This window comes from Rhinoderma darwinii, chromosome 8, assembly GCF_050947455.1.
Source record: "Rhinoderma darwinii isolate aRhiDar2 chromosome 8, aRhiDar2.hap1, whole genome shotgun sequence".
In the NCBI taxonomy this organism is placed as follows: Eukaryota; Metazoa; Chordata; class Amphibia; order Anura; family Rhinodermatidae; genus Rhinoderma; species Rhinoderma darwinii.
The window spans coordinates 116,185,610-116,210,114 of record NC_134694.1 but is presented as its reverse complement, the minus strand read 5'-3'; the positions used below and the strand labels follow the sequence as shown (position 1 = coordinate 116,210,114).

At 44.6% G+C, this 24,505-nt stretch overlaps 1 protein-coding gene across 5 annotated transcripts; it reads left to right on the top strand.

The window, feature by feature from the left end:
• The first annotated feature begins 160 nt into the window (after positions 1 to 160).
• MGAT1 (alpha-1,3-mannosyl-glycoprotein 2-beta-N-acetylglucosaminyltransferase) lies at positions 161 to 24,505 on the top strand. Of its 5 annotated transcripts, XM_075836564.1 has the most exons (5): positions 161 to 390; positions 5,718 to 5,856; positions 8,037 to 8,102; positions 20,651 to 21,553; positions 23,240 to 24,505. In XM_075836564.1, exons 4-5 carry the CDS (start codon positions 20,966 to 20,968, stop codon positions 23,990 to 23,992), a joined length of 1,341 nt encoding a protein of 446 aa, XP_075692679.1. In that variant the 5' UTR covers positions 161 to 390; positions 5,718 to 5,856; positions 8,037 to 8,102; positions 20,651 to 20,965; the 3' UTR covers positions 23,993 to 24,505. The 5 variants fall into 5 exon arrangements, with proteins under 5 accessions (XP_075692679.1, XP_075692677.1, XP_075692678.1 ...); XM_075836562.1 differs by lacking the exon at positions 5,718 to 5,856; XM_075836563.1 differs by lacking the exons at positions 161 to 390; positions 5,718 to 5,856; positions 8,037 to 8,102 and adding an exon at positions 16,758 to 16,838.

Here is a 24,505-nt window from a genome sequence, read left to right as displayed (position 1 = left end):
TGGCTCCGCAATGCAGACATAGTGCCACGCCATGACTCACACGAAACAAAACCAATAGCCCTTTCTGATTACACACACGTGACTCTACCCTTCCTAAACTGTCCAATCAGAGTTCGAGCCTACTCTGCGTTCCATCTGTTTACTATGCACGGATAAATCCGCGTCTATTTGACTAGAAAACCCATATCCCTGCGCTGAGTCTGTCACATACAGAGCCCTCTGTCGTCGTCTTGTGACAGGGACTCCAAGCACCCGTTGCCATAGCGACAGCGTCCTAGTAGCAGCTTCCGGCGAAAGTGGAAGCGACAAGAGGGGGGAGTTGGGGTAGAAAGAAGGCAACAGAGAGGCACAAGGATCCTGAGCCAGGCGAAGACACCACGTGACCTCAGGGTAGGTGATGCTGACGTCACTGCCGAGCAGTAGACGTCACGTTGTGGTGACGCCACTCCTGCCTTTGTGGTGTGTTTATTGACGTCATCAGCCTCATCTGTGTTCATTTAGGTGTCTGGAATCCATCATTGCTGCTGTTGAGTGTCTTGTATATGCTGCTAGGGCTCAGCCTACACCCCAAAACATGATCTGTGGGGTGTCAGGACTGTTTGTTAAATAGCCCCATGTCTTTAATCCTGCTGTTGTAGACTTCAACTCCCAGCTGTTCCTGCCTGTACTGTACATGGAACGTAGTTATAAAATATAGTAAAGCTGAAAGGAAGGCAAAGAGAAAATCCTTCCATAGTGTGACTGCTCTTACCGTAAAGAATCCTGTAGTGTCTGTATAGTAATATATATATATATATATATATATATATATATATATATATATATATATATATATATATATATATGTGTGTTGTGATTACTTCGCCCCGTCTTTTGTTCTATTTGGGTGTTGTAGTCCTTCTATTCCATTTATTACTTTGATCCCCCCCCCCCCCCCACTGAACCACCGGTAACCGGGAACGGGCGCCTCTTATCTCAGGGTCGCTGGACCCCCGCTACATTATATACTGTAATAACCGTGTGTACAAAAACCGTTGTATAAGTGCATGCAAAGTTGTTTTACCGGCAAAGGAGGATACACCCGAAGGCTTCACACGTTGTGCTAGTGCACCAATCACCACCTCACAAAACTGTGGTAAAATGTGTGCAGTACCGCAAAGTGTGAACTCCGACTAAGGTCTGTACACTGAGACGTCACTGCCCATCCACGTTATCCCCACTGTCCGTGATAACAATGATTGTGGGGTAAACCAGCTCCAGTCCGCTTTTGATGTGATGTATGTACAGAGTGACTCCACCAGCAGAATAGTGAGTGCAGCTCTGGCGTATAATACAGGATGTTACTCAGGATCAGTACAGGATAAGTAATGTAATGTATGTACACAGTGACTCCACCAGCAGAATAGTGAGTGCAGCTCTGGAGTATAATACAGGATGTAACTCAGGATCAGTACAGGATAAGTGATGTAATGTATGTACACAGTGACTCCACCAGCAGAATAGTGAGTGCAGCTCTGGGGTATAATACAGGATGTAACTCAGGATCAGTACAGGATAAGTAATGTAATGTATGTACACAGTGACTCCACCAGCAGAATAGTGAGTGTAGCTCTGGAGTATAATACAGGATGTAACTCAGGATCAGTACAGGATATGTAATGTAATGTATGTACACAGTGACTCCACCAGCAGAATAATGAGTGCAGCTCTGGAGTATAATACAGGATGTAACTCAGGATCAGTACAGGATAAGTAATGTAATGTATGTACACAGTGACTCCACCAGCAGAATAGTGAGTGCAGCTCCGGAGTATAATACAGGATGTAACTCAGGATCAGTACAGGATAAGTAATGTAATGTATGTACACAGTGACTCCAGCAGCAGAATAGTGAATGCAGCTCTGGAGTATAATACAGGATGTAACTCAGGATCAGTACAGGATAAGTAATGTAATGTATGTACACAGTGACTCCACCAGCAGAATAGTGAGTGCAGCTCTGGAGTATAATACAGGATGTAACTCAGGATCAGTACAGGATAAGTAATGTAATGTATGTACACAGTGACTCCACCAGCAGAATAGTGAGTGCAGCTCTGGAGTATAATACAGGATATAACTCAGGATCAGTACAGGATAAGTAATGTAATGTATGTACACTGTGACTCCACCAGCAGAATAGCGAGTGCAGCTCTGGAGTATAATACAGGATGTAACTGCGGATCAGTATGAGATATGTTATTTATGTACATTGTTACCCAACTTTTTTTTGGAGATTAATTCTCTATATAAACTGTAAAACGGTGACTGGAGGTGGATATGTCCTTTTGAATGCTATGTAAACCTTTTGAAAGTGATTATATATATAATATATATATATATATATATATCAGTCAGTGTGATTGGTGCAACTTTCAAATTACTTTTTATTTAAAAATGTATCTTTACTCTTTCAGATACAGCTGCTTTGTATTCTCTATACAGAGCAGCTGTATCGTTCGCTAAGACCTGAATCCTTCAGGTCCGTGGGACTGATGAGTCCAATGTCGGCGGGTCCACGCAGGACCCACCTGGAGTCTATCACATCTAAGTTATGAACAGAGACTCGCAGGACCCGCTGACACTGGACCCGTCAGTCCCGCGGACTGCACACTGACTTACTGACTGATATTTTTTATTAAAAAAATGACTTTCAAAGGTGTAAACTTAGGACCCCGGAGTTATCTTGCTCTATTGCCTGTGCACTAACTTTGGCTTTTATGCATGCCATTTATAGGTTAATGCACCAGCCTATATACATGGGCCAGTACATTATAGATCAAGTAGTCTGTAGTACATATTGAAAATATGAAGCCTTTTAATAATTATTTCTCATGGACATGGGAAAGTGTCACTTCCTGTAGTCCCTCATACCCGGTGTGTGTGAGTGACTGCATGCTGTGAGAGGGGAGGGGGAGCAGCACGAGGAGACCTCTAATTCATCAGGACAAATACCTCAGCGCTGACATCACACCAGAAAGAGCCCGCTCACTTGGTAGTGTTAAAGTAATTGTCACTTTAAGAGATAATCTACTGACATCTGGATTTTGATATTAATTGAGAGGGGGGGGGTTGGTGATCATTTCGCAAGAATTTGTTGGATTAGAACATGGATGTGGAGGGGTTGCCGGGAGAAGGGAGAGACATGTTTTTGTTCTCAGAATTCCCAGAATTGTGCTAAATGTGAAAGATTGATTGCTGCCAAGTATATATAATGTTATAGTGTAATATCGAAGAAGGATTTATTTATAAAACTTAGGTTTTCTTGGCTGGAGGCGATGTCTGGTCATTCTCCCGACACTCCGGTAAAGTTACTGTGGGAGTAAGTGACGGCACAGCGTGATCTCGCGAGACCACGCTGTGCTGTGAGTACAGCTGAACATGAATGGAGAGAAGTGTATGTCACTGATTGGTCACTGATTGGTCAGCGTCATACACTCCTCTTTACAACGCCCACTTGGTGAAAAGTAAAAAAACGCCCAGTTGGGCATTAAGAACAAATTTGCATAACACTTAAAATGCTCGTAACTTTGTCAAAAATAAATGTTTTCTTAAAAAGACCACCACATTACTTCTCTACATTACAGCGCCTATTAGATCAGGTAGGAGGTAGGGCTGTTATAATCTGGGGACAGAGCTCTTTAATAAAAGATAAGTTTTATAAAAAAATCTTTCTTCGATATTCTACTATAAGTGAAATTTGAAGGAACCAACGGGAACCAGCCCGATATTGAGCATCTGGGAACGTTCTATATGTGATGTTGCTACATAAATGCCAAAGTTCTGACTTATATTATTTATTGCCTTATTACTCTGCGTGGATACAGAACAAGTATAAAATAAACCATAGGGGCCGGGTCTAGCTCAGACCTCTACAGGTGACCGATACACGTCTGTTCTGTGATTTGTCTCCGGCCGTATTGGTGTTGATCTACCTTTTGGGAATTGCGTTATCAGTAGTAATGGAGACGAGAGAATGTGCATTAAGGCTTTATTCACACATGCAGTTTTTTTTTAGCCCAAACTAGAAATACATACAAAATGAAGGGAAAGTATAGAGGAAAAATTCATACAGCAATCCTCATAGTGATCAGTAGTGTGAGGTCCGCGCAGATGTCTCTCCGCCTCATGTAGACCGACCACCGGCCACGTTACAATACTCCTGGGTCCAGGCTGTACACATCCTCTATTCTTCTGGGATGATGAGGGTGCTAGTCCTGGCTGGTAAGCTTCACTGTGGTCTGATGGGGGTGATCCGGACACGTGCTTGTCTATACCAGGTCTGGATACCACATGGCGGCCTCTCTGAATTCATCATGTGGTCAGAGGAAATTCCATCATGGACATACCAGACTGATCTCAAAAAGAGAACGTGCAGTAAAACTAACCCAGGCAGCTGGCACTTATCCAGGCAGCGCTCCACAGCTGTGGCATTTATCCAAGCAGCGCTCCACGGCTGTGGCATTTATCCGGGCAGTGCTCTACGGCTGTGGCATTTATCCGGGCAGCGATCTACGGCTGTGGCACTTATCCGAGCAGCGCTCCACGGCTGTGGCACTTATCCGGGCAGCGCTCCACGGCTGTGGCACTTATCCGGGCAGCGCTCCACGGCTGTGGCACTTATCCGGGCAGCGCTCCACGGCTGTGGCACTTATCCGGGCAGCGCTCCACGGCTGTGGCACTTATCCGGGCAGCGCTCCACGGCTGTGGCACTTATCCGGGCAGCGCTCCACGGCTGTGGTTAAGTAGATGTTTACTCTTAAAGGGATATTCCAGGCAAAACACAGAAAGCCGAAATTAAGCCGTACCCACAGGATCTACTCCACCTCCATTTTTTTTTATTGCTTGTAATAATTACCTATGGAGCTCTGCCAATATTCCCACAGCTCGTCTATTGGTATACTGGTCATGCCCGAGCACCGTACAGAACATGATGGAGCAGTAGTGAAGTGCGCGTTACAGACCCTGATTCCCCCGGACAGAGCTACGATCTCCCATGGCAGAGCTAATCCTAAGGGCTCATTCAGACGAGCGTGAAAAAATAGGCCATGTCCTATTTTCCTGCGTGTCGCGCATCCCGCACGGGTCCACCTTGGATGTGAAAAACTGCACTTAGCTACGCTCGTCCCAATGCAGCCTAAGGCTACGTTCACACAGGGCAGATGTGCTGCGTAAAAGCGTTCAGCATATTCGCCTTGGTCGCTGCAAGGAATTCCCAAACCGGAATGTCCGCTGCGGAAAACTGCACATAAAAAAGATTCATAGTTACATTGCCATAGCGATGCGTCGCCCTGCAGCCCGGCCTCCTGGGGTGACGTTTCAGCCCATGTGACCGCTGCAGCCTGTGATTGGGCCTGGACAAAAATGCACAGAATTCTGGGTAACTAGAAGATGTTTTGCTTTTTTTTCCCTACGTTGCAATTTTGTTGCGGGTTTTACCTCCCTAGTGAATTCAATGGGGGAAAACCCGCAACAAATAAGCAGCTATTACGCAAATACAATTGACATGCTGCGGGATAAAAAACCGCACCACAGGTCAATTTTGCAGCGCGTGGGCGACTCTTGTTCAAATCTCATCCACTCTGCTGCTGCGGAATTTCTGCAATGAAATACTTTGCGGAAAATCTGCAGTATTTACGCTACGTGCGAACTTACCCACAGTCTTCTTCCTTCTCCAGGCCCCGCGTCCGTCTGCGCGGAAGGAGATCCACGTTCATGTTGCAGCTTGAACAGGGTTAGAAACCGAGAAAAATCTGACCGTCCCGCAGGCTGAGAAAAGCCGCTTCCAGCAGGAGCAGAAATCTCGAGAAAGCCTCGGTATGGCGTAAATAAGTGCGGTCATTTATACATTTGCGTGATGACTGCGGTGATCGGTGCGCCTGGGATTCTTTAACCCTTTAACGACTGAGACTATTTTGGATTAAGGACCACAGGAATTATTTATTTTTTTACGTTTTTGCATTGACAAGGCCTAATTGTATCCGTTTAACGGGTGTGTCATGAACTCACATGACCCCAGTTCAAAACGGCTATCATTAAAGTCTATGCTGATTAATGTCTCTATTCGCCATCCGTCGCAGCCTTCGTTTAACGTATACGTCTTAAGCTTTTTATACGTGACACTGCATTTAAAGGGATTTCAGGATTAGAAAAACATGGCTGTTTTTTTTCCAGAAACAGCGCCACATCTGTCCACAGGTTGTGTCTGGTATTGCAGCTCAACTTCATTGAAGTGAATGAAGCTGAGCTGCAATATTACACACAACCTGAGGACAGATGTGGCGCTGTTTCTGGAAAAATCTGCCTAATTTCTCTAATCCTGGAAATCCCTTTGTCACCATGGCTCTTCCATTTCTTGGCAGACAACCCATTGTAAAGAAGGATTACCGTGAGAGATCCGACATTGTAAATGAGAGTTGTTACCTATACGATACTAAAACCAATGGAGATCGGCGCCGACGGAAGGCTGTGAAGTATCCCATTCTATAGGCGTACAGTGGGAACCGCTGCCATATGGGACCCCATTGTGAAAAAATGATATTGCGCGGTATATGTTTCTTTACTGCATGGAATTGAATGACGTAATGTGAACACGGATGACATCACTGGTCACACAGGTGCACGGTGCTTAGAGTTGTCACCCACTCAGTACTGTGGCTGTTGCTAGGCAACAGTCCGGATTTATTAGCAAATGTTGCACATAAAGAAATATTCATTTTGCACTCTATAAATTCGGGCTAGACATGACATTATCATGCCCAACCCTATGTTAGTGGGACATGTGACCGCATCATCCTCGACCTTTGTGCAGATTACTGAGGGGCACGGAAACAATCAGAGGTCGATTATATCACATGACTTGGGTGGACTTCACCCGTGGCGAAAATTGTAAAGATCTGAACAGGAGATCATTGTAAACATAATCTGCGTTCGGAAGTAAAAGATTTGCTAACATCTTGCTTCACTTATCTTGGACTGAGCGCCAGTTTCGCAGGTGTCCTACTCCAATCACATCCAAAGCTGCATTGCCCATCTTGCTGACTGCATTGTAGGAGCTCAGATGATTTATTACAAAGTAACTGTTCGATCACATGTCTGATTGTGGAGCGCTCGATTTCTTACTGTGAATGCTGCTCTGGATGTGACTAGAGTATAGGACCCAAAGTAATTCTAGATCAGTACAAGATGAATAAAGTTATTGTATTTAGATTAAAACTGTGAAAAAAGTCGAGTTTTTCTTGACGTTTAACCTATTTGCCCATTTTGCTGCTGATCTGTAAGGAACGCGCCGCAGCCCCCCCCCCCAGGACAATATTTGTATGTGGTTTTGAAAGACAAACCGGTTCTGTTCTTATCCAGTTCACTGTTTATATGAAAACATCAACAATGGAAGAACTGTTCTAGAGCAGGAGACGTCTATAGGTTTTGAACAATAATTTTCCGGGTCTATTTTCCATTTCTGAGAGACTTCCCTTCATTGCACTTCTGTACTAAAAGTTTGGTCTGGTTTGGAAGCAATTAAAAAAAGTGTATTAAACGAGGGGACCAGGATGGTATAATGTTAAAGGGGTTTTCTGATCTAATCTACATATAATGTTGAGCCACTTTATTTATCTTGTATGAATTTGTGGGTCTTCTACTCTAGTCACCTCCAGAGCAGCTGTCCCAGATGGGAAAGGAGCACACCACAATCAGACTTGTGACCGAACAGCTCAGTTCTAACTAATAATCATCTGAGCTTGCACAATGAGACCAGCAGGATTCTGAACGCAGCTCTGGATGTGACTGGAGCATTATACTGAAACTAAGGTCAGAACGTGTAAAGTAAAGCCAAGTGTTTAAACCTTATGCTGCTGCCAGTTGAGCTTTCCTTTAACTTTCCATGACCTCACCGGCCCGGCCCACACACATGAAACCATTGTCCCTATTTTTCCTTGTACTTTATGTGATCGTTGTAGTTATTGACTGTTTTTTTTTTTTTTTTTTCTTTTATACAGAACCCACAATGACATCAAGATGAAGAACAATGACTGTAGACGTGGCCACGGAGATGGAGCATTGGGGCAAGTGATAGCCACGTTTTCTCTGTGTATTCTGCACTAATTGTACCTGTGACCTTTGGATGATAGGAGTTATCCTTCTCCTAGAACTTCTCTCTCTCTCTTTAGGGCCTTGTAGCTATGGTCACCATAGCCTGGCCTTTCTACGTGGTCATAGGGACAGAGATATTGCAGGGGGTCCCTACAGAATGCAGCTATGGACGCTACATTGATTAAAGGGAATGTCCACATTTTCACACCGTGTCCTTCTTTAGTTCCTACATTCTCTGATATAAAAATAATATAAGGAACTTTATCAGCAGTCAGAGCTCTGTTTTTCTGATAAGAAGCTCCAAAACTCTTACACCGACACAGAATTAAAGGGTTTTAATCCCCATCAGAGACATTTATGACACAGGATATGTCATAAATGTCCGATGGATGCGGCTCCCACCTCTGGGACCTACCTCTAGAACGTGGCCCCCCCTAAACCCCATTCTACCTTTTTTCTGCTTCCGCTGTCTCCCGGACACTTTCTTACTATATGGTCGCGAGTTACGCATACAGCGTAGTTTGCTGAGCTACGCGGTTTTCCGTAAGTCCCGTAGTAGTGAATAGCAGTTACAGAAGCGGCGTACAATGCGAGCTACGCTTTTTCCGTAACTACCATTCAGTTCTATGGGACTTACGGAAACAGCGTAGCTCAGCGAGATAAGCTGATTTATTCTTCATGGTCTATCTGACATTTATGATATCCTGTAAATATGTCATAATTCTGGGACGTGATAAAATCCTGGCTGACTGTAGTCACCACTAGAGGGAGCTGAGGAGCTAACTGAATACTAGTGGCCTCCTAGTGGGGGCTGCTGGTAACCAGAATTTTATTAAATTCTATGTGTATTCTATTTTGAGCTCCGTTTCAGAAAAACAGAGCTCCGATCTCCATAAAGATTTTTTAAGCTATGAATCCGTGCAGAATTCTGGACTTTTCTAATAACAGTGTGGTCATTCACTTTAAAGGGCTTGTCTCATAAAGATGGACATCACATAGGGGGTCTCCTGCTCGTGACTGCGCTTTATGGGCCAGAATGGAGAGTTGTTTTGAGCGAGCGGCTCCAGTTCTGGCAGACTTGAGTCGTCCTTCTATTACAGGACCCACGTCTGCATGGCTGTCATGTAAAACCTCCTGCAATGCTGATGCCTGGCCGGCCGTGGCTTCCTCTGGCAAAATCCGCTGTGTGCCGGGACGGGGAGCCAGGGCGATCTGCTGATTATCCAAGAACCAATTTCTGTAAGGAAAATTCCGGAAAAAAAAAAAAATGGCCTGTGACGATGTTCATCCTAATCCTCCTAGTTCACGAATATAATGCAAGAGCTAGTGTGACGGTAACACTTTCAAAGTGTCAGGGTAAAACTTCCTTTTCCCCTGTTATCTCACACCGAATAACCACCTCCGTAAATTGGAAACTGAATGCATGCATGGAAAAAGTACACCACACAGACAAGTTGGTAGACATCTTTCCCTCAGTCAAGTAGGAAGTGAACTAACTTTATTTGAACAAAGAACACAAAGAAGTCTCCTCTGTAGGAAGGTGGGACGTGCTTAAGCCCCATTGGCTCCTCAGCTGTAAGTTCTTCTGTACACTCCTCTTGCATTCCAGGGGCGGTGTCTCCATAGGCGTCCCCCTGATACATTCTCAATTTTATTAGCTTCCAGCTCTTTGTGTAATATACTGATATATACATACATATATGTGAGGATAATATTTTTGCAAACAATATACATGGTAATGATCCCTGACAAAAGCAGTAGGAGAGAGGCAGCAAGTCCGATCAGGATCTTTGGAAAGCTGAGTGCCAACTCCTGATAGTCTGCGTCTTGCATATCCAGGTTATATTATCGATTTCAGATATCCTGTGACTGCACGTCATTGTGCCAGTAAGATGGAGACGATGCCGGAGCTGCCGAGGGTAATTGCATCTGTCCTCGTGAGAACCGCTCCTGTAGTTATAACATATATTGTCTTATAAAGCAGGAGGAGACCCTGTATATGTGAGCCCCATAAAAGAAAAGATGGATTTATTGCACGTTTTATCCCCATATAAATATTAAAGGAGAACGAGTCACACGCTGAGCCGCGACTATCAGCGACCGCAATAGACTGGGCGGCTTCACCTTTATATGTGGCTCCGGCGCAGGGAGGTGGAGAGCCGAAAATGCAACGATTACATAGAAACCCGGCCTCTGTCTATACACTGCAGGCGGATGACGGGCCATACATGATCATTGTACCTGTACAGGAAGGGATTAGTATGTTCACATGATGGGAGGAATCCCCACAAAACACGGGAGAACGTATAAACGCCATGGAGATGTTGGCCGTTTTTTCCGGTTCCAACCAGAGGTATATGTATAAACTCTACTCGTACAGATGTAGCCCCCAATAATCACATACTACTATAATCTTAAAGGGTAACTAAACTTTCAACAAACTTCTGACATGTCATAGTGGCCTGTCAGAAGTTTGGATTGGTGAGGGTCCGAGCACGGAGACCCCCACCGAACGCTGAAACGAAGCTGCAGAAGTGCCTGTGTGAGCGCTCGCACGCTTAGTTTCTGTTAGACTTTTTCCGGAAAGCCGATGTATCGGAGTACGGACTCAGACCTTCTATTGAGTCCACACTCCGATACATCGATTTCCGGAAAAAGCCGAACAGAAACGAAGAGTCTGAGCACTCACACAGGCACTTCTGCAGCTTCGTTTTAGCGTTCGGTGGGGGTCTCAGTGCTCGGACCCCCACCAATCCAAACTTCTGACATGTCACTATAACATGTCAGAAGTTTCTTGAGCGTTTAGTTACCCTTTAGTTATAATTTACACTTCGCATTAAGTCTAGAGCTATTCCAGGCGATACTTATAGACTCCTATTTTGTATTCCTTTGCCCTTTAAGTTCATATTTTTGTGTTCTCCACCATGTCATGTCCTCCCTTATTCGGGTTTATCCTGAGCTTCCTGGTTCATGAAGGGAATGCCAAGACCACAGTGAGGACTGACACTTACACAGCATGAAAGAGGAGAGGAGGAAGGGATTATCTCTGAGTAACAATGTCGATTTCATAGTTTGGAAAGCCGACTGCCCCTTACAACAGCAACCCTGCCCCCCATCTCTGCCCCAGACAAGGTTTGTGTTGGGGGTTGTGTGTGACTCCTGTGATGCTGACACTGACAGCCGTGCCTGTTTAGTATCATCCTAATTATTATCAGAGCAATTACTGAACTGGTTTTGGGTGGTGGCCAGACAGATCAAGAGAGTCGTCCGTTCCCCGAGTTTACAATGTGCGTTCTCCAGTTCACACAGCGCTGACGGTCATGTCTATTGAGTAACTTCTCGCTCAGGACACAGATTGGACTTTCCTCTGTTTCCAGGAAAGACGGCAGGAACAGGGTGGGAAGCAAATAAACTGTCCACAGTCCACATGACACTTCTGCCATAGGAGGCAATGCTGCGGACCTGTGGCTGGCACCCCGGCCTTGGTGCTAGCTCTGATTGAAACCTATATCTGCTAGGAGTTTGTACATAAACCCAAACACCTCCTGCCCCCAAACAATATATGTGTGGCCCAGCACCCAGCATTGGGGTCCAGGGTTAGAATCCGATCAGGGCTCAATCTGCATGGAGTTTATATTTCCTCCCCGTGCTTGTGTAAGGAAGCGCCGCCCCTGGTAGAAATGACAGAGACCTTTTATATCGGCCCATTTTGGCCGTGTAAACGAGCGCCGATCAACGAGACTGCTCCTTGATCGACGCTCGTTTGCTCCTTTCACAAAGGTTTTTTTTATGGGGACAAGCGCTCATTGCAAAGTTCGCTCGTCCCCATACTTTATCATGTCGGCAGCAATTTGTTTACACAGGGAGATGCGCTGCCTACAACGATAATGTTTTCGGCTGCATAAACGATACGATCAGCTGATGAACGAGCGGTTGCCCGATAATTGGCCGGTGTAAAATGGCCAGTACTGTTTCCTTCAGATCTCCAAATCCCTGATCCCAATAACATGCAAAAGGCATAAAGCTTAAGGTTCTTTCAGGCAAATAAGTGTTTATACGAGTGCTCGTTCCCGATCATCGCTCTGTGTAATCAGGGCAACGATCAGCCGATGAACGAGCAAACAATCCTTCATCGCCTGATCAGCTCATTTTTGCGGCCAATGAACTGGTCGCTAGTTAGCAGCACATCTCAGTATGTTAACAGGGAGACGTGCTGCCGACATGATGGAAATGAATGGGGACGAGCGATCGGAGTAACAAACTGATCATTTCTCCTTGTAAAAAGATCAAATGAATGCCGATCAATGAGCTGTCTTGTTGATCAGCGCTCGTTTTCACGGCCCAGATCAGGCTGTGTAAAAGGACGCTTAGAGATAGAAACCAACCGTCGGACATCTGCCCGTCTTCAAACTTCGGGGGAGACCAGCCGTCCTTTTTTCCTATAGCTGCCCACACACATTCAAAAGCTGTGCACCAAGTGATTGTTCAGTCACCCGCTTTGTTCCCTGGGCTCCTCCATGAACATAGACTCCAAAGGATAAGCGGCTGGCAGACATATGGCGCCACTCATCTCCCAGCAAACAGAGGATTGGACGTGTTAAAAGCCAACCGGTCTGATCCTTCGTTCCCTCTCTTAGAGATGCCTGTAGACTGCCGAGTGCTCCTAAGCCGTTTTTAAGAATAACTTCTCCGTATAAATGCCGGAAACAATAATAGAAGTGTCATTTATCAGTAATAAAAATTGGGCGTTCATATATACCAGTGTCATTCTGGTTTGTCGAGCCCCCCTATGTGTCTCCAGCCTTCACCTTGAAATCTGACCTTTCTTATAATCCACCACAAAAATCCTGTTTTTCCAGTTTGGTGACAATGTGGCCGCGCTCGTGCCTCTAGTCCATGTCTGGGACTGTAATATTTGTTGCATTTCGGCGGCCTCTGTGTTGGCTGGGGGACCCCTGGCGTGTGGATTTTTGGGCTATTCTTCATAAGATCATCAACGTTTTTGTATTTTTGCCCCGTATTGCTCGGTATGTTTCTACCCTCCTCAATTTTGACCTTTCAGATTAAAATTTGCCTCAAATTTCAGATAATTTTTTGACCTTAAGAGGGGGAAATGACCTTTGAGGGATTGTATACCAACAACTGTGCATCCCAACACTGCTGGCATGGAGTCGGGGGTTCTCTTTACTAATAAGACCCAGTTCACCTCACGCTATGACCTGCCGTATACGCAGAGAACGCGGTAGATTGTGTACCGTTGTTTTGAATAGCGCAGTCTACTATGATATTCCATGCAGCGTTAGACTGCGGTTCCTTAGGTCCACCTGAAGAAAATATCCTGAGAACCCCCCTCCAGATGCAGAACATGTGCACGTCCGGTTTTAACTGGTTCAGGACCAGGCACCGATTTACCATTTGCTACTTAAACGGCTATAACTTTTTTTGTTTTTATGTGTTGGGCTAGCAACGTGATTTTTGTGATTTTTTTATTTTTATTTTTTTATTTTTTTTTTGTGACCAATGCAGGTTTTTCCTAATGATTTTTATGCACGTAATTTTTTTATTTATTTTTAGCATTTTTAGGCCTATAGTTTGAAAAAAAAAAAATGCTTTTTCAGTTTTTAGCTAATTTTTTCTGGTAATATAGTGTTACCTTTTAAAATAAAGTTTTATTTGTGATCGCCGTTGTCTACTGTAAATTTTGATTACATGTCTATTATATTATGTCATATATTATATTCTTATGTCTATTACATGTCTATTATTGGGTCGCGGCTAGCATTACGACAATGATTGGCGGGGGAAAAGTTTTTTTGGGGGTAATCTAGATGTTATTTTTATTTCATTATTTAAATTTTTTTTACTTTTTTATTATCGCCTCTTCGGGAATTTTATTTTATTTTAATTAAACTATACTTTCCACTGTAACTCGTACTGCATGGCAGGCCCAATTAGAGGGGCAACCCTGATATAGTGACTTTTGCCATTGTATGGGCTCTCCTGGGTCTGGTTAGACCCAGCAGCAGCAGCCGCCACCTTTTTCTACCAGCGATCATGTGACCAGTCACATTGTTATTGGGACCAATAGCCGCCGCCGACTCCGTTCTATACATAGTGTATACGTGAGTACAGAAAAGACAAAAGCAGTGAAAACCACTGATGTCTTCTCTCCAGGGTCCCTCACTGCCGGGCAACCGATCATTCAGCTGCCCAATCTCTTGGGAAGAAAGCTTAAACCGGTGCTGTAGACATACAGCGGGTGGTACTTAACCGGTTAATGTTGTTATAATCTTTATTGTTATCATTGTACACCGGACAGATCATCAATAAGATCTAATGGGTTAATTGTGAATTATCCCATAAGAAATAGACCCCAGTGGCAAGTGATTGGCTCCCAAGTCACCTCCAATTGGGGTTGTCTTCTTCTGGACCTTTGGGGCCCATTATTGATCCCCTCGTGGACCCTGACTCCATACCTGGTTTTGTAGTTTACCGGACCGATGGAGGCCAGAAGGACACTCTTGCCCTCCGTCTGGTTAATGGAGCCGTATGGATATGCTTCTCGTGTAGGACAGGAGGTTTACCCGGGTGCACACTAGGCGTACCCCACTAACGTGATGTGAACAGGGCCCGTTCCGGCAACTCTGGTCTATGCTAGAAAAGAAAATAATTTTCTTAACAAATTGATAAAAGGCTATGGTGCGAAAATGAGTACACCTTCTCACAGACGAGTGTTAAGCCCCCTTGCTCCGGCTGCTCGGTATTGTGCCGAGGGTCCCAGATCTGCGCAGTCCTACAGTATGCGTAAATTGCAGCGGTTTTTACACGTGAAACACGTTTTTACCATTGAATTTAATGGGGAGATAAAACCCATAACAAATAGTGACTTTTGCGGTGGAAACGTTGCAATTGCACCGCAAAAAATCGCGAATGAGAGGAAAATATAATATTAATTTAAAAAAAAAAGTTTATATTAACCCTGCCCATTGTGATGGGGACACATCCCTGTTCTCTATGCAGTCCGGCCTCCGGGGATGGCGCTGCAGCCCATGTGACCTCTGCAGCCTGTGATTGGCTGCTGCGGTTGCATGGGATAAAACATCATCCCAGTGGCCGAGCTGGACGGAGAACAAGCAAAAGCATCGCTATGATAATGGCTGTATTAATATTTTTTTTAATTTTAATATAAAAAAATTTAAAGTACTGGTTTCCGCATCAGGGATTCTGCCCAAAAAGCTGCACCACAATTTGGTGTGGTTTTTCGGCACGGGTTCTAGGTCGGATACGCTGCGTACAGAGCGTAGCAACTTGTGGTAATATAGATCAAGGTGAAAGAGCCGCAGATCGAGCCCCTGTGGGGAATTCTGAAGAGACCTTTTTCATATGCACTCCCTGTCAAGCATCAAGGATCTCGAGGAGGTCCCCCTACAGGAGAGGAACAGGATAGACGTGAGAATATGTGGTGAAATCGTGCCAAAAAGGAGTATTGTTACTTATTTGTGGCGTTTTTATCAAGGATGTACTCACTTTTTCAACCATGGATTAAAGGCTATGGACACTTTTGAAAGTGATATATATATATATCATATTATTGTTATAATTATTATATATTTTTTTAAATAAAAAGGTCAGTCTGTGATTGGTGCAACTTTCAAATGTAGTTTTTACTTTTTGAGAAACAGCTGCTTTGTATCCTGTATACAGAGCAGCTGTATCATTCTCTAAGACCTAAATGCGTCAGATCTGCGGGACTGACGGGTTCGGTGACACGCAGGATCCACCTGCAATCTAAGTTCATAACTTGGATGTGATAGATAACAGGTGGATCCTGCGTGAACCCATCAGTCCCTTTTGATCTGACGGATTCAGGCCTTACGAATGATACAGCTGCTCTGTATACAGGATACAAAGCAGCTGTATCTCAAAAAGTAAAATTTTTTTTATTAATAAAAACTAATTTTGAAAGTTTCACCGAAATGACTAACTGACCTGTTTATTAAAAAAGAAAAAGACAAACCCTTTTTAAGGTGTACACAGTCTTTAAAGGGAGTTCACTGTCATACAGGGTATTGTAACTGGGGGCCAGGAAGTGATAGGTCACCGGGGGTTGGGTGGAGTAGAGACAAGTTTCAGTTCTGTTCTCATAGACTTATATTACGGGTATAATACTTGTCCCTTGGGGAGGACGGGCGAATAGAAAAGAGAATATCGTGTATTTCCTGAGGACAATTCTGCAATGTTAAATACTTTTGTGTCAAAAAAGATAAAAGTATTGTAGGTAAGATCGACTATCTAGGAGAATGATGGATGCGAGCTGTCAGATCACTCTCCAGGCCTCTGAGGACAGTGATGTAGAACGGATGTAGCAGAGTGGATCACAGGTATCTAATGCTGCTCCTTCCATCACCCAGACCAGATAGGTGAGATCATGTACTCTACAGGTGCGCAGGGTCAGCTCTGCTATGTTTCGCTGTGATCTTTCGCACACTCTCCTATAACTTGTGTCGTTTTTGTTTTGCACGGGACTGGAGCTTGTGCGTGTCTGTCTTGCAGTGGATGATGTGAGACCCGCCTTCTTGGGGCTGTCTCTTTCATGTGTGACTGTGTCTGTAATCTAATGCTTTTTCAGCTGACTTCCTGAAGAGAGCAGGAAGAAGCCAGGCAGTCCATGAGAGAGGGAGAGAAAAAGAGAGCGCTCAGGGAAGGGGGTAAGTGTCCGCAATAGGAAAGGAAGGAGGCGAGACACTGTAACCAGAGGAGAAAAAGTTTGGAAAGTTCTCAAAGAAGTTCTCTGGGAAGAGCCGTCACTGAGATCTGCAGGTCGGATTATATTTTACTGTTACATTGCGCTTTCTTATTGCCCTTTACAAGTTGACTCTCTCTTTTTTTTTTTTCTCTCTCTCTTTCTCTCTCTTTCTCTCTCTTTCTCTCTCTTTCTCTCTCTTTCTCTCTCTTTCTCTCTCTTTCTCTCTCTTTCTCTCTCTTTCTCTCTCTTTCTCTCTCTTTCTCTCTCTTTCTCTCTCTTTCTCTCTCTTTCTCTCTCTTGACGCCCTTGAGTTTCCTCTTAAAGCTACCTCTGAGATTTGCCTCTACTCTCTCACTGCCACCATCTGTCAGTCCCCATCATGTAAAGTGGTGAACTATTAGTTCCAGCATGCCCCGCCAGCTCGTGCCGGTCTCTCCTGTCGAGCGGCTATACTTTTGTCACGTGCTGGGACCTTTATACAAGGGGTTAAAGCTGGCCATACACGTTTAAAGGATCCCCTGAGAAATGAGCAGAGGTCGTTCTTGTGGAGACATCTGCGTTTTCACAGGGGGGGGGGGGGGGGGTAACATTAATTACAGACATTCTCCGGTCAGGACCAGTTCTTTATTTTGTAGGATTTCTGTGATGACGTTCATAGAGCAGATCAAATCTGGCCACAGACATAAGATGGTATCCGCCGTCCTATGTTTGGCCGTTTAGTCCTACAATCGCAGTTCTGGGGGTAGTTGACATTGGGGATAGACAAATGAGCAGGACAAAGAAATGTTAAAGCAGGTTGAGAAAAATAGACTAATAATATATATATATTTTAATGAAACAGCGCCACTCTTGTCTTTGGGCTGTGTCTGGTATTACAGCTCCTCTACATTTAGTTGAATGCTGTTATACCAGATGGATAAGTGGCGCCATTTCTGGGAGAGAACTAATAGCAGCTACTTACACTTTACTAATCCTAGGTTACATAGTATAGCGGGGGTCTCCCGTTTGATTGCACTGATGGAAGACCACCGTACATTGCAGAGATCACCCATTGACTTAATGTGGCGCTCCAAATCCCTTGCAGCTTCTCTACAGTGAGAATCCCCGCAGACGACTAATTGCTGTGGGATTTGCCGCACAACCGGGATTGTCAAAAACAGGGTGACTCCGTGTGTGAGTCGCAGGTTTGGGGATCCGCTCCCTACATGGAACCAACTATCAGATCATGTTTTTGGTGTCCCGACCAGAAGCCGTAGTACGGAGGTGTGAATGAAGCCTAAGTGAGTTATTCTAGGTGCTTATTATTATGAAAGATCTCTGAGCCACGAACATGACGAAAACCGCAAAATCATTCCGTTGGGTTGTAATAGAACCTGCTGAGGGTTGTAGTATGTACGTGTTTTGGCTAGTGGAGCGCCACTGATGACCGCCCTCCTCTATGTCCTGTTTGCCAGTGCTGACCGTGCCGGTATTCCCCGACCTCTCCGTCTCCGCTCATTTCACTTCCACACTTTCCATATGGTAGAGTTCAGATTTCAGATTTTCTCGTCACGTGATTCCCTCTCCCGCGCGACGTCCCTTCATCTCCCTCCGCTGCCATTTTCTTGTTCTTTTAATCTGGATAATTTGCTATTTTAAAACATTTAATCCCTTATTAGATGAGGCAGGCGTTAATCTGAAGCGGAGGAGGGGTGAGGAAATGGTGGAGGGACAACAATGTCAGGAAGCCGGGCCGGGGCTGAGTTGCAGAACGTGCAAAGTTCAGTGTAGTGCCGACTTCATAAAACAGCAGGAATTTCTGCACCACCGAATGAAAAAGAACCATTTCTCTTGTGTTGTCACCTGACGGATACGGCCAATGTTGTGGTCTTCATGGTTTTTTTTTCTGAAGGGATCTTGTTGTCTAGTAGGATGAGGTGCATTGTGCCTCACGCCTCATTTGTGCTGCCAGTTTATATTAAATTGTCTGTTCGGTTTAGCAATTTTCCAGACGGCCGATATAAGAAACCGCCACTTATGTTCTTCTAGGCCAAGTTCACACGCAGCGGAAATACAGCGCATTTTCCACAACGGATTTAGTTGTGGAAAATCTGCAACGTAATACAGTAGCCGCAAAGTGGATGAGATTTGAACAAATGTCACCCACACGCTGTGTAAATGATAAGCGGAAAAACTGCTCAGAAATTGACCTGCGGTGCGTTTCTTTGATCCTCAACATGTCAATTGTATAATTACTCCTTAATATTTTTTTGGGGAGGTAAAACCTGCAACAAATAGCAGATGTTGCGATTTTTGCAGCGGAAAAGCTGAGATTCCGCCACAAAAAAGATCTTATACTTATACAGAATTCTGCTTCTTCATCCACGCCGACCCCCTGGGATGATGTTTTATCCCATGGAATCAATGCAGCCAATCACAGGCTGCAGCAGTCACATGGGGTGACACGTCATGCCAGGAGGCCGGCTTGCAGGACATCAGTAAGTATGACTTTTTTGTTTTTACGTGCAGTTTTCCGCACCGCTTATTTCTGACGATAAACCACCACAATTTGGTGCGGTTTTTTTTGGCCTGTATTCCCTTCGGCACCCACAGCAGATATGGTACTTTTACATACTGTATCCGCCCTGTGTGAACATAGCCCTACACTGGTCTGCCCTTAGAAAATGAGAGTTTGATTCCACCATGAACAGTATTGACTACACCAGGACCTGTACAAGGTTTTTTTTTCCTGTATATTTAGGGCTAAAGGTCTATTCAGACTTCAGTCTTTGCAGTGTACGCTGGAGGTATATGTGGGAGGATTTTCCGACGTATGCCACTGTAAAGGCATATGTCGCCCATAGGCTCCCATGTTAAAAACAAAACAAAAAATTTATAAATTTTTTTGCAGGATTCTACGATCCGGAATAAGTTAGTCGACTATGCCGTTGACTAAAAGGTATGCTGATGGATGCCAAATGGACACTCTTTTGGCATCCGTCAGGCGAATGGGATCCAATGGATACATTTGAGATATGCATGCCGAATGTACGCTGCAAGCACAGTGTGAACGGACCCTAAGAATCGTACATCTTGTTGGAGTGTTCTGGGTTGGTTAAAGCGTTCCTACACGCGCAATATCCTCACCCTGTACATATGTCATCAGGTGCCATGCTGAAGCTTCCTCCTCACGTCTGGCGACTACTTGGTTGCTGCCTGCATCGTCTCCACTAATCACTCATTAAAAATATCTATGATTTACGTGGGGTTGTTACCTGCAAATCCAGATCCGATTACTGCAGCCGGCATTAATCTTCTCTCTCCATTCCATGTTATGTCATTTTTGGACTGTAGATACCATTACAGCTACGTGAAAGCATGTGGGCCATTTACATAACAGGGTCTCGGCCATGGTAAACTGGGCCCATGGCACAGCACGGGCAGTCGTTTTGTGAGAAGCGTCCGCGAATGCAGCCTGCAGATTTACGAGGCGAGGAAATGTTTAGGTCCTAGAGACACAAGAAGGAGCCTCAGTCACAGCCCATGTTACACAGATTACTAAAATTTGATTGGCCATGTAAGATTTGAGTATCCGCTTAGTGTCCTCCTCTAACCCACACACCTCAATTAGTAGGAGTTCACTTTGGTTTGTAATCCTCCTGATGTTTAAGGCCATCTCGATGCAGTCATTCTCCGTACATACCGAACTACAGTGACGTGAGTGTCTTCCTTGTATACTTGTCTGTTCGTTAACCAGTAGAACTATTGTCCTGATCTCTTCACGTGTCCCTACAGGTCGTTGGATGTGCGGTTGCCCAGTCTGAAGAAGATTCATCTACTCAAGCCACTTTACAAACATAACACCGAGGACATCATCCTTGTTTCAAAGTCCCATTGATGGTCCGTGTAGGATCTCTGTACTGACGGTATCGGTCCCGTACAGACGGTTTAAGTTTCCTGAAAGTTTATTTGGACTTGGCTGTGTAGACCCAACGTACGATGAACTAAGGGTAGTACAAACAGCAAGCCTTTAACCTTTTATAATTTGAGCGCTCCAAGTTTGTTTCGAGAGCTCGCCCATCTAAGTTCATATCGGCACCCCCCAGGGGAATGCCGCGCAAAGTTAGCGTGGCGGCCTGGGGGGCGGCCCTGTTTATCTCCTGGAATGCCATTCTTCTCCTCTACCTCATGAGCCGCTCAAAGGCCCCCGACGCGTCAGACCTTACAGCACATGTAATCCGACTGGCGGAAGTAGCAGAAGCTGAGTTAGAGAAACAGAAGGGGCTTCTCCAACAAATCCACCACTATAGTGGTCTGCTTAACCGCCGGCCTGGACCGCCAAATGCTGCACGTGGGCCTGAGCTGCCCCAGCGACTTTTCAATGCCTCTTTGCCAACGCCTGCGGCCTCTTCTTCACCGTCCACAATCATTCCAGTTCTCGTCATAGCATGTGACCGGCCCTCAGTCAGGAAGTGTCTGGACTCGCTGCTCAAGTACCGGCCCTCAGCAGAGCAGTTTCCCATCATTGTAAGCCAGGACTGCGGCCATGCAGAAACTGCAAGAACTATTGACTCCTATGGTGATGTCATCACTCACATCAATCAGCCTGACCTATCAGAGGTGCCAGCTCCCGCGGAACATAGAAAGTTTCGAGGCTATTATAAAATCTCCAGGCACTATAGATGGGCCCTTAACCAGGTAAGCCTAGACGCTAAACATTTAGAAGGAAAAGTGTCACCTCGAGTAAATTTTTTTTATTTTTGTAAATCAACATTAGAGAGAGATTCATCAACCTATAATATAGTGTCAACTAAACACTTAAAGGGGATGTCTCATGAAGACAATCCCTGTCCATATGCCCTATTATATTGTATTAGGCCATATGGACATCATAGAGGGGGATCCCCTGCTCGGTACGCTGTACCTTACAAATTAGTTTTCTATACTTCTTAATGAATGTCTGACAATCCAGAATGCCTGAAAATCTGGCACCTATGGATTTTGGCTTAAAGGAATTTTACTGTATATGTCTCAATTGCTCACCGTTGCAAAAACTGCCCAGGATGGGCACAAAGTAAAAGCAGTTGTTCTTCTTTAAAAAAATATTTTAGGTCTATGAAAATCTCCTCCATGTTTGGGGATGAGTTACTGTGTAAATATATTTCATTAGCGCTCTGTGTCTTGAACCCGGCATTAATCAGGAGCCGTATTCACAATTCTGCTGGTTGGCATTAGGACCAGTCAACAAGCTTGTTTGACAGACTTGCCCATAACTGCTTAGCTGAACATCTAGAATGCAGGGGCAGTTATCTTTTCCTACATCAGGTGACTGTGCAGATCCCAATTTAAAGGCACTTTCGAGAGTTCATATTCCCAGAGCAAGACTTAGTCTACAGGGAATACTGACAGATATCAGCGCTGAAGTCTGAAGAATTGTGAATGCGGATCTGGAGTATTATAGAAGCTATAAATCAGGAATGTATGTATACAGCGACTCCACAAGTAGAATTGTGAGTTCAGCTCTGGAGTATAATACAGGATGTAACTCGTGATCAGTACAAGTAAGTAATGTATGTACACAGTGACTCCACCAGCAGAATAGTGAGTACAGCTCTTGAGTATAATACAGGATATAACTCAGGATAAGTAATGTAATGTATGGGCACAGTGCCTCCACCAGCAGAATAGTCACTGCAGCTCTGGAGTATAATACAGGATGTAACTCAGGCTCCATACAGGATAAATAATCTAATATTTGTACACCGTGACTCCACCAGCAGAATAGTGAGTGCAGCTCTGGAGTATAATACAGGATGTAACTCAGGATCAGTACAGGATAAGTAATGCAATGTATGTACACAGTGACTCCACCAGCAGAATAGTGAGTGCAGCTCTGGAGTATAATACAGGATGTAACTCGGGATCAGTACAGGATAAGTAATGTATTTAAAGTGACTGAACGTCTTATGTAGAGTATGATGTGTTCATATAAGCATTAAAATACCACACCGTATTTTAACCCTAATGTGGGACCATTCCTTTACTTTATAATGTCGACAGCTAGCGGTTCTCGTATTTCGGTCAATGTACTCTTCCCCATCCTGTATCGAAGTTGAATGCTAGTGTCAATTTAGCCTTAGTAGGGGGAAAAAAGAACACGTCTTGGTCTAAACAACATATTAACAAAACCTCCTGTATTCAGTCCATTTTTATTTCTAATTTGCTTTGATAGAACATTTGCTCCGGAATACAATTACTAGACTTTTTACCTGTGAAATGATTCATTCTCTATCTTTAGTATCAGTGCAGCACCAGGGAGGTTTGCTTCTTCAAAACGTGTATAATAAATCTGAACTACATGTGACAATGTACCTTTCCCTCTAGATCTTCAGGGTCATGGGTTACAAGTCTGCCATCGTAGTGGAAGATGATCTGGAAGTGGCTCCAGACTTCTATGAATACTTCCTATCCACCCATGACCTTCTCCGTAAGGATCCCTCTCTGTGGTGCATCTCTGCCTGGAATGACAATGGGAAGGAGGCTCTGGTGGAAGCCAAGGGTAGCTCCATACTTCACCGTTCTGACTTCTTCCCAGGACTTGGATGGCTACTACTTCAGGAGCTATGGGAAGAACTTGAGCCCAAGTGGCCAGCAGCCTTCTGGGATGACTGGGTCAGACGGCCTGAGCAGAGACTTAGTAGGGCATGCTTGAGGCCAGAGCTGCCTCGCACTAGAACATTTGGTAGAAAAGGGGTCAGCCAGGGTCAGTTTTTTGACCAGCATTTGAAATTCATCAAACTGAACCAGGAACCAGTGGCCTTTACAAAAATAGACCTTTCATACCTCTTAAAAGAAAACTATGACCCCTGGTTTGTGGGACAAGTTTATGGGGCACCCAAAGTTCGGGCAGAAGAGGTTCTTCAAGGGCAAGTGCCCGGCGGTAGGACGGTAAGAGTGGAATACACAACCAGAGACACTTTCAAGGCCATGGCCAGGTCCTTCGGTGTAATGGATGACCTGAAGTCAGGGGTGGCCCGTGTAGCTTACATGGGAGTTGTATCTTTTACTCATAGGGGTAGAAGGGTATACTTGGCACCTCCTCAAAACTGGGGAGGATATGATCCATTATGGATATAAGGTTGTCTTGTCTTGTCTTGTCCCAAGTTTAGAAAAAGCGAGACCGGGAATAAAAGATTTATTTTTGTCTGTGAGAGGTTCAGAGGGTCCAATGTGTTTAGGTGCTATTTACTATGAAACGGCACCATTAAGAAGCTCATGGCTTCCAAGAGACATGGTGGAGCATCACACACCACTTGCGTGAGCTTCTTTAATTACTGTGCAGAAATTACATGAAGGAATTCAGAAACCACTTTCAACTGTCAGAAAGATGACCAGCAATTTGGGGATCTCGGGAACACTGTGGTGACACAGAGCTGCACCTACGCACTCAGGAAGAGATCATCTCAGCCAACCATGGTTCCTGGCATGGAGGGAGCTTGTGTTCCCAAGTCTCCTTCCGTTCTATTAATTCACCTCAATAAAGTGACCTTTATAGCCAAATGAGTCTGAGTCCTAGAGGCAAACTACAACATGGATGTCTTTGCACATACAGTGTGTGTTTTTGAATATAAAATTTTTTGAATGTACGAA

Coding starts and splice junctions, on each gene's coding strand:
- MGAT1 (XM_075836562.1), top strand. CDS start 20,966: ATGCCGCGCAAAGTTAGCGTGGCGGCCTGGGGGGCGGCCCTGTTTATC. Junction 21,554..23,239: donor ATAGATGGGCCCTTAACCAG/GTAAGCCTAGAC, acceptor CTTTCCCTCTAG/ATCTTCAGGGTCATGGGTTA.